The sequence below is a fragment of the Galleria mellonella genome, unplaced genomic scaffold, assembly GCF_026898425.1.
Source record: "Galleria mellonella isolate WM207_F2 unplaced genomic scaffold, CSIRO_AGI_GalMel_v1 utg146, whole genome shotgun sequence".
Classification (NCBI taxonomy): domain Eukaryota; kingdom Metazoa; phylum Arthropoda; class Insecta; order Lepidoptera; family Pyralidae; genus Galleria; species Galleria mellonella.
In genome coordinates, this window is record NW_026441999.1 from 7,425,888 (window position 1) to 7,436,811 (window position 10,924).

The 10,924-nt window shown below is 37.0% G+C and overlaps 1 protein-coding gene across 4 annotated transcripts in view; it reads right to left on the reverse strand.

The window, feature by feature from the left end:
• Positions 1–10,580, reverse strand: part of LOC113523168 (uncharacterized) — a 66,095-nt gene extending 55,515 nt beyond the window's left edge. For all 4 annotated transcript variants that reach the window (XR_008252484.1, XR_008252483.1, XM_052891765.1 and 1 more), the window contains exons 1-2: positions 8,487–10,580; positions 1,241–1,314 (exon numbers count right to left, since the gene is read on the reverse strand). Coding sequence is in view for 2 of the 4 variants with exons in the window: in XM_052891765.1 (XP_052747725.1) it covers positions 1,241–1,314; positions 8,487–10,302 (1,890 nt within the window). In the remaining 2 variants the exon portion in view is untranslated. The remainder of the gene's footprint in view (positions 1–1,240; positions 1,315–8,486) is intronic.
• Between the last annotated feature and the right edge of the window lie 344 nt (positions 10,581–10,924).

Below are 10,924 nucleotides of genomic sequence, written 5' to 3' on the forward strand. Positions count from 1 at the left end.
TCATCTCGAACATCATAATACCGATATAGACTTTCCATATTTGTTTTTTTTTACGATTGGCCTGTTTGTAACACAGCTAAATCTAGACATTTTACAGCTTGTTAATTACATATAAATCTTTTATCACACGTCAAATATATTTTACTATAATTCTTTTATGCTTGGTTTAATTATAAAAATAAAATAAAAAACTATTTAAATCGTCCAGACCAGTTATTTTTATTTAAAAAAACTAAAGCATTGATCCGATTTTGATGAAATCTCTATGAGACCGATAACTGACTGGAAATACTTTTAAATTCTTTCAAATAAAAAAAAATATCTCTTTATAAATGACGGAGTACTGAGGTAACAAACATATAAAAAATAGAACCGAATTGAACACTATTTTTTAAGTCGGTCGAAAATCAAACAGATCTTTTTTATATATTTTATTTGTCACGTGACGCAATAAAATCGGATTTAATTAAAAATTACAGGATTAAACGTCAAATTAACGTTATCATGTATTCGCCGTCTATTCGATGTCTTTTGATTTGCACCCAATATCATTGCGTGAAGTTACCTAGCGAATACCGGACCTGGCGGTACCTACACCAGCGAAGTAACAACCGTACAACGTCCATTTTACGGGGGTAAACAGGCTAGAGCTTATCAGCGATTTAGAAACCAGAGGGAGAATTTGTACAAAAGTCGATTGCTTGGGTACCCCATTCGAGTTTCTACCGTGAAGCAGTTGTGTTTGCATGGCTGTGTTTCTGTTTGAAGGGTGGGATATGGCGTGAATTTACAGGGTACACAAGAATAACACCTGAGTCCTCAGGAATGGCAACGCATGGGGGGTATCATGGGCGAAACAGTATACTCTGTTATGTGCATGGTACTGCTCATGTCTATAGGCGACGGTTACCACTTTCCATCAGGTGAGCCGTCAGCTTGTTTGCCATCCTAAGTTGTAATAAAAAAAACCTTGTTCAAAATTTTTAGCCTATCGCAACACGAATACAGTTTACTGTTTTTGACTTTTTTTAGTGGTTAGAGGGTGACAAATTAAACCCCTAACAAATAACAAGGGTGAAATGAGGAAAATTTTGAAATTGCTGGACTAGAACATTGTCTAGTCTATCAGGTATAGTCTGTATCTCTGTACATATATAATATTATATTAATCACTTAAATAAGTAAGTAAATATGAGATAAAACGTGACAAAAACATTAAAGCAATGGAGATGTAACTTACCGGTGTCCGCCTATTCAGAAGCGTGCCCACAGGGCTCGGTATCTTAGTTGGGGTAACGCTGTGAGGGCTTCGGGCTGTAACAAAAATACATCTTATTGTAATATAATACTTGCTATAAATATATAAAGCTGAGTGGTCCCAGCGTAGAATGAACCACGCCTTACTATCCCGTGGGTCTCGTAACAGGCGACTAAAGGAGAACGAGGGATAGACAGCAGCGTGCCTCTTAAAACATCTATAAAAACGTAACTGCGGTTGCCAACCCGCCTGCCAGTCGTGGCAACTACTGACAAAACTCCTTTTAACAGCTATTGATACAATTTCACATAATTTTAAATAAACAAAATACAAAATCAATTGAACTCAGTGTGGGTTGGATCTCAAGCAACGAAACTAGAATATATTCTTGTATGCTAATTGTGAAAGCGAATTTATATGTTTGTTATCTTTGAACGCTTAAGTTACCATGAAATTTTACTACTTTGTAACCTGGTCAAACAACACTTTGGAGTCACGCGGACAAAGTCGCGAGTGAAAATTAGTTAAATTATTATTGCGGCCTCCCTCACACATTGAACAGTAATAAAATAAAGCAATAATGAGTATGTGGCAGCCTAAGTGATATATCTACTAGTTCTTAGTAACTTTCAAACCCTAAAGGTAATCGCGTTCGCGTCATAGCCGCTCATGACTAAGGATCACGAACTGATCCTCAAACAAGTCGAGCTTTCTCAATCTAATCACACGTATTGTAAGTTGAACCGGTAGTTATTACATTAAAATATAATGTGTGATTAAGACATTTTTAACAATAAAAACTAAAGGTAACGAGTTCGACCTCTACGTGGTTCCCTCTGGACACCAACGTGCTTAATTCTTGTGGAATTCGTCACGACGGGCCAACTGGCCACTGGTGACCCGCCAGTGTATACCGATTGCGCGGGCGGGGTAACCATTCCATTATCACTCATTAAAAAAACTGCGAAATATCTACGTTACCACCCAAAAGTCGAGACGTATAACGTCCAAATAATACAAACAATAATGCAAAGACACCTGTGGAAACTTCGTCTTATGCAAATTGTTGCCAAACACTTTAGCTGAATCGAGGACTCGCTTGAAGGTAAAATAATAACATTCATTATAATATTTAATACCAGTATAATATAGCTTCATATCAGCCATTAACTATCCATTGCTGAATCTAAGCCTTCCCCTTTGGGGGTTTTACCAATAGTTGCCACGCTTAGCAAGCGGATTGGCAACCGCAATTAGGTTTTGAAGATGTTTTAAAAGGGACGTCGCTGCCCATCGCTCGCCCTCCCTTAATCGCCTCTTACGACACCCACGGGAAAGGAAATTGTGGCCTATTCTATGCCGGGACCACGCGGCAATTTACTGTATTTTATTATATAAACTAGCTGACTTGCTAAACGTTGCTTTACCGTATACATTATTTCGAGAAGTATACATGAAAATTCATCGTATTACAATTATTATATTCGATCGCCATCTTGCAACCATATTGCGGAAAATAAATATCGCGATTAAAAAACAGGGGTTGATCAGAAAAACGGGAAAATTTGAATTTTTATGTGTTTTTCAATGCTAAATCATAATAAAATACAAATGTAAAAATTTGTCAAAAAAAAATGTTTTGGGGAAGGTCACCCTTATCATTGAGGGGTATGAAAAATAGATGTTGGCCGATTCTCAGACCTACCCAATATGCACACAAAATTTCATAAAAATCGGTAAAGCCGTTTCGGAGGAGTTTGGTAACAAACACCGCGACACGAGAATTTTATATATTAGATTTACTATAATAGTATTTATTGTTATAAATATTTTATACCTTTTTATGTTAAACGTTACCCAAAACAGTTGTTCTCGGTTGCATCACCAATTTTTACGTGGCGTCTGCCAACCGAGACCCTGCGGCCGCGAAAAACATTAAGTCACATTGTCTCGTTCCACCGTGGGCTTATGTTATGCAAATATTTGCATTTTCAACGTGTCTAGTGCCCTCACATTATACATCTCTAAATAATGTCTCAATACTAAGTTAATAACCATTTACCAAAAACAAGCCAACTTTTTTTATTCATGTATTCGTGAAAAGGGATGCCAGAATGTACAAATTACTCGGTATTAGGGAGAAATTGTTAGTTTTAATACTTATTTTTGACATAAATTTTTTGGAATATCTTGTTTTTTTTTTTTTATTTTAGTAGTCTCTTGAAAAAACTTCGATAGGGAGCTCATTTCATAACCTGATCGTTCGTGGAAGGAAACATCTCTGAAACCGGGCTGTATGCGACCATCTAGGTTCTAACGTATGGGGAACTCAGTTGATTTTTTTTATACAACTTAGAATGGCAAACAAGCTGACGGCCCACCTGATGGAAAGTGGTAACCCTCGCCTATAGACGTGAGCAGTACCATGGACATAACAGAGTATACTGTTTCGCCCATGATACCCCACATACGTTGCCATTCCTGAGGACTCGGGTGTTATTCCTCTGTACCCAGTAAATTCACGCCATATCCCATCCTTCAAACCGAAACACAGCCATGCAAACACAACTGTAAAATTATCATTAATTTATCGTAACAAAATTTCAAACATTATTGATCACATTCAGCAATGCAGCAACAATCAGCACGATTAATCATTTCATATCTTCGCGTATCTACAATGACATCATTGTTTTATGCTTATTGTTGGTGTGCATAATTACAAGACTAAATTAATTTAGATAAACCCATCCCATATAGCATAATGAATATATACTAGGGACAGGTAATATTTTTATTATTTAAAAACGAGCTGAGTTTCTTGTCAGTTCTTCTCGTCTCGAAATCATTCCGAACTGACGGTAGATTTGACATATCATAAGAATCTGGAATAGACTTACATGAATAAAGGTATTTTAAATTTTGAATTTTTTATATAGCAATATATATATATATATATATATATATATATATATATATATATATATATATATATATATATATATATATATATATATATATATAAAAAAATATTTATTTATAAATTATTTATTATTATATAGGTATACATTATTAACTCTTATTTTCTTTACCTATCCCAAATAATGAAGTAGCTCGTCCGTGATTCACCGTTCACCCCAAAGGTTGACTAGTAGAGAATGCTACTAGCATTAAGTCCGCCTTTTGTACCGTATTTTCTTTTGGCCAACAAAGTTATTTAAATAAAAAAAATAAATTTGTTATATATTGGTTCAAGTATATTAAATACCTGTTGTCAAATATGTTACATAGAAATGCAGAGCCCCAATGTAATAAATATGTATATATCCAGCTAGTATCGAAATGGGTGACGCCCTTTTTTCCGCCAACAAGGTTCAGAGGAGCCCAATATATAGATATCGGATCAATAGTATCAATACCTACACAACATTAAATAACATATCTAAAAGTACAGTGAACTATAATTTACAATATATACATATGTCTTAATAAAAAATTCACAATTGTACGGAACAATCATAAATGATTCAACATTATTCTTTTGGGAAATGACCTAGAAATGCTAACAATGACGCCTCTGTGAGCGAACTAGATTTGTACTTGTAACTATTTACTTGTCTCTTACACTACGTTACGTCACTAGTCGTGTCCCGCGACAGCGTTTGTTTGACATTCGTAGTCATCACTAATCTTCTTTTTTTATGCAACATCGAATGGCAAACAAGCTGACGGCCCACCTGATGGAAAGTGGTAACCGTCGCCTATAGACACGAGCAGTACCATGGACATAGCAGAGTACACTGTTTCGCCCATGATACCCCCATGTGTTACCATTCCTGAGGACTCAGGTGTTATTCCTCTGTACCCTGTAAATTCACTGCCATATCGCACCCTTCAAACCGAAACACAGCCATGCAAACAAACATAAATAAATAAATAAACAAGTGATTTTGTTTTGATAAAATTTCTATTGGGACCAATCTGTAAGTATATCCTTTCAGATGAAAAAAGAATTTTACAAATCGGTTTACTAGTAACAGAGTTATAAAGTAACAAACATAAAAAAAAATACAACCGAATTGAATCCTCCTTTTTTAAGTCGGTTAAAACAGACTACTCCACCCATTGTCATTTTTTTATACAACCTTAAGTGAACACAGTAGGAGAGGAATTGTTAGTAGCGAAATCGAACACAAGACCCATTACTAGCAATATACCCTAACAGGTCGACCTCCACGCGGTTCCCCCTGGAAACCATCGTGGTTGACCATTTCATTTATATTAAAAAAAAATACAGTGAACACCACAAAATATACTGTGTCGCCCATGGTACCTTTCAAACGTCACGATTCCTGAGGACTAAGATTAGCACCTCCACACGTGTAAAAGAATGTGCAAACCGCATTTCCTAATCTCGTCTACTGATTACACGTTACTGTATTGACATAAAGTACATTTTCCAATGATAAGATAACAGGCACATCCTACATTCTTAGATTATACCTACACTAACTTTTGCCCACTACTTCGTATGCACGGATTTCAGAAGTAGAAAAATCAATGAAAAATCACCGCTAGATGGCGTATCAAGATGAAACATGCACCAGTTATTAGGTTAGACCTTCAGCATTTTTGCATTTGCATTTCTGCATTTACATGCAGTAGTTTTTGAGTAATGCCGGAACAAACATACATACTAGAGGGAGACTTTGTACAAAAGTCGCTTGCTTGGACACCTTTGTCTCATTCATATTTCTACAGTGAAGCAGTTGTGTTTGGCATAGCTGTGTTTCGGTTTAAAGGGTGCGATATAGCAGTGAATTTATATGGAACAGAGAAATAACTCCTGAGTCCTCAAGAATGGCAAAGCATGGGGGGTATCATGGGCGAAACAGTATACTCTGTAATGTCCATGGTACTGCTCATGTCTATAGTCGACTGTTACCACTTTCCATCAAATGGGCCGTCTGCTTGTTTGCCATTCTAAGTCGTATAAAAAAAAACATACAGAATTATAGACAGACAGATAGACAAAATTTAAAGAAAAAAATATAATTTTCGATTCTTTTGCTCTTATTAAAATGCCTAATATCAATTCTCCTTTAATATCCCCCATGTACAGACACCGTCCTAGTTAGAATTTTATTATATTTGTTACATTGCTGTTACAGCCTTATCTACTTAATCTTTTTAAGAAGGAATTTTGTTTGTATGGTCCAATTTCATAACCATACATTTTTTTATCATTCCATTCAATGTTCATAGATTTATTTATTTATTTTACATATTACGTACGTAAATATTAATGAGATGTGATATAAATGGCGGCCGTATCGCTAAGCAATCTCTTCCAGACAACCTTAGCTTAAAACAATTGACGTGGAAGATTCTCAAGCAAGTAACGGGGACTAGTGTCCCATTTCTTTTTAATGGATAACAATTAACAGTAACCCCACCTGCGCTATCGGTATACACTGGCGGGGCATCAATGAGGGATGATAGGTGAGAATGAAAAGGCAGGTCAGTTAGCCCATGGTGATGAATACACCTGGAATTCAACATGACGGTTTCCAGGGGTGCGGTGGCACGTGGAAGTCGACCTGATTGGGTATATTTTTTTATCTGAAAGATTACTACGATACTTACAGATTGGTCCCAATAGAAATTTTATCAAAATCGGTTCACTAGTTTAGTTTTTAGGTCAAAATAACTGGTTTTGTCACATTTGAAGTCGGTTTTTTTGTGAAACACAATCACTTATTAATTTATTTATTTATATTTGTTTACATGGCTGTGTTTCGGTTTGAAGGGTGGGATATGGCGTGAATTTACTGGGTACAGAGGAATAACACCTGAGTCCTCAGGAATGGCAACGCATGGGGGTATCATGGGCGAAACAGTATGTGTGTGTACTGTTATGTCCATGGTACTGCTCATGTCTATAGGCGACGGTTACCACTTTCCATCAGGTGGGCCGTCAGCTTGTTTGCATATATATATATATATATATATATATATATATATATATATATATATATATATATATATATTAGGATATACAATGTTTTATCTTAATACGTAATCTAGAAATGTTTCATTCCATTGATTACGAAGTAACAGACAAAAAGCTATATATACATATATGAATCAAATTATAGGATCAAGGTTCCATCGTAGACCTGGAATTTTTAATACCATTAAGCGATACAAACGCAGCAAACGACCAGTACCGCTAATGGGGGGAAAGGGATCGTTAGTAATGGAGACTGAAAATCCCATTGCTAGCAATATACCCAACCAGGTCGACCTCCGCGCGGTTCCCCCTGGAAACTATCATGGTTAATTCCTGATGAATTCATCGTGATGGGCTAACTGGCCTGTTTTCATTCTCATCTATCACCCTTCACTGGTGCTCCGCCAGCGTATCCCGTTAGCGCAGGTGGGGGGTTACCATAGCATTTTCACCCATAAAAAAAAAGTACCGCTAATGTCACTGAACGCTTGTATGGTGTTGATAAAGAGTTGATAAGCCAAGTAAAATACGTACCTACTTTCTAATCGTAATAGGGGCAGAAGTTGATATTTGTATTTGTGTGTGTATGTATTGAATGTAGATTGCGTCGTGTGCGTATTTAGACAAGAACGTATTACAGACATGCAACGCTCTAAACTGATAGACTGAGATTTATTTAACTAGCTTTAACCTGCGACTTCGTACGCGTGACCGTGATATGTTCATTGGCTGAGAGAAAGTGTAGCCAATAGGGGTTTTTTTTTAATGGGTGAAAATGGAATAATTACCCCGGTCATGCATCCCTCACTGGTTTTGCGTTAAATTCGTTATGATAGGCTAACTGACCTGCCTTTTCATCCTCACCTATCAACCCTCAGGTTATCAGGGATAACAGGTGAAAATGAAAAAACAGGTCTGTTAGTCCATCGTGATGAATACGCCTGAGATTCAGTACGATGGTTTCCAGGGGGGACCACCTGGCGGTCTACCTGACATAACCTATCCTTAGAGTTTTGAAACTTATAACCGATTCAAAACGGATAAAAAATTAAATCACGTCAATTTACATTTCCGACTAACTCTCCAGTAATGGAAAACACCGTTAACATTTTAAATGTGCTCCAGATTCGAACTTACGCTTTTTAAGATCTATAAAGTAGTATCACTCTTTACACGTTTTTAACTAATATTGTAAATAAAAAAAAAATTACTTACGTTTTCCCTGGACGTGCCTCGGACTCATTGGCGGCCGCTCGGAATCTATCGTAAATGTACCATCATGGTTGTACTTCTTAACACTCTCCGCCCAATCCTGGATCCATGTTTTGTCCCCTTTACATCTATTCAGGCTCAAATATGACAGCTTCCCTACAACCTGGTCGGGAGTAATATCTGAGGAGACCCCTGAATCATCTCTCAACGCCTTCTGAGCATTCTTTAAGGCAGTGCTCTCAAATTTTGCACCATCCAAAGGTACCCTGTTACTTGGAAGACAGACAGGCACTGATGACTCCCTCGACAACCTATGTATATAATCAGTTTGGTCAATCTCAGATTTGGTCAAACTACACCTTCTCCGACTCTGTATCTCCACTTTCGGGAGGTTCTTAGAGCTCAACACACCAGAAGTGGTCACTGATGTGAAGCTCCCAACGTCCACTTCCTCATCATGTTTCGGTGGTGACTTAGCAAAAGTCTTTTCAGTTATTGTACGTACCCTATTCTTTATTTTCTCTAAATAACTACGAGTAGATTTGATCTGCTTAGATGTTTGGGCAGCTAAGTCATTCTCCGTAGGCGATTCATAGCAACAGGATATTTCTAACACATTTTTGTCTTTCGACACTTTATTTGGTAAATCAAATGTTTTATTCGTTAATGGGCTTCTTAATGCAACATCCCGTCGAGGCTCCTTCGTGATAACTCTCTGAATGGAAGGAAAGTCAAAAACTATATCAGGATCTCTGTCGGCATTTTGAACCTGCAAGGTTTCTTCTATTGTATCATTTAATAAATGTGTACCGAATGTACGATCTATACTCATCCTAGCTTTCTGCTCTTCTGTATAGTTATCACCTTCAATAGTGTATGTACCAGTTGACGAGTTATTTGACTGTCTATCAACTTCATCATCGACATATAAAGGCTCTACTTTTGGGATACATTTCTTAAACAAATCTGGTGTTTCTGATGATGCTCTACCCTTTCGTATTAAAGGGCTTCTGGAATGATCTGGAGTGGACAAGCCATTGTCAGGGGTTAAAATATCTAGTTCTGGACTAGATATATCAGTCAACATAACTCCTTCAGGACTTTGATCAATTATATCAGATATACTACTATGTTTAGGCTGATAAGACGATGATAAATTACCATAACTTGGGGTTCTATGAATGTCTCGTACATAGGAACTTGTAGGACTCTTCAGAGGCAGGTTCAAACTTTGTCTTGCTGTGAAATTATCACTTCTTGACATTATACTATCAACTATTGGACTTTTGGAGGTACGTTTCATTTGCAAAGTCTCAGTAATTGGGGATTTAGTGTGCCTGTTATTAATTACAGGGGAGGTCACATGCATGGATTGGGAGAGAGGACTACTTCGGAGTTTCACAGACCCTGAGAGGCCACTATCTTCCTGGTCTGACGAGAAGTAACCTTCAGAGTTGTATCCTTGAGCTTTTCTAGGCAGTTTAGCACTCATTGGCGTTTTCTGAGGCACTGGAGATGGCCTAGTTAGGCTTGCAGACATGGATTGGACCCTCTGATGTCTAGCCTGCGATTTTTTTGCCAATTCCTCCAATCGACGATTGTCCACACGTTTCGCATCACCAAAATCAATGGTGAACGCCATCGGATGGGGTTTAGGTGTAGAAGGCTCAGATTTATCATCTTTTTCTTGGCTGGCCTCGACATCTTCAGTTTTGCTCAATGTAAGGCTATCGGACGAAGATTTCGATGTTCGATCCAAGGTGCCACTCTGCCCTTCAGATAGAGGACTGGACACGTCCGCTTCGACACTAACACTCATCTTTCAAGGTTCTAAGCAAAAATATGACATCATAATCACAAAAGCATATCAAAAAGAAATTATGCACAGATTTCGAAACACATCACTGTGGGGATGAAAGCGTAAAGCACAGCACTCAGCACTGGATTTAAAAATAAAAGAACGATATCGAAAAGTGGAACGAGAACGATAAACTAAAAAATATTGTGAACTCCGCCTACATTTGCGGGCACGGACAAGCGAGAGCGAATAATAATGTATGACAGATGTTTATGACGTTCGAAGTGAAACTGGAAAAATTGGAAACTTCGTTTAGTTTTTGGTTTAGTTTCGCCTTGTCGGTATTGTTGTATTTATTTAGAGTAGCAACATTTGTAAGACTACCAATAATAAATATATTATTTATAAGTAATTACAGTAAATGTATAGCAGTAAATATAATGGCTTAGTTGTTACATAGGATAAATGAATAATATTTGTAATTATTTTGAATAAAAAACGTATTAATAATCTCTTGTACAAGGTTAACATTGTTTTATGATAATGGTAACTTTTGGTTTGTCATTTTAAAAACATCGAATGTCATAATAATGATGTTTAATGTCACAATTACGTTTCTTTTCATGAGAAGCTGACGATGATT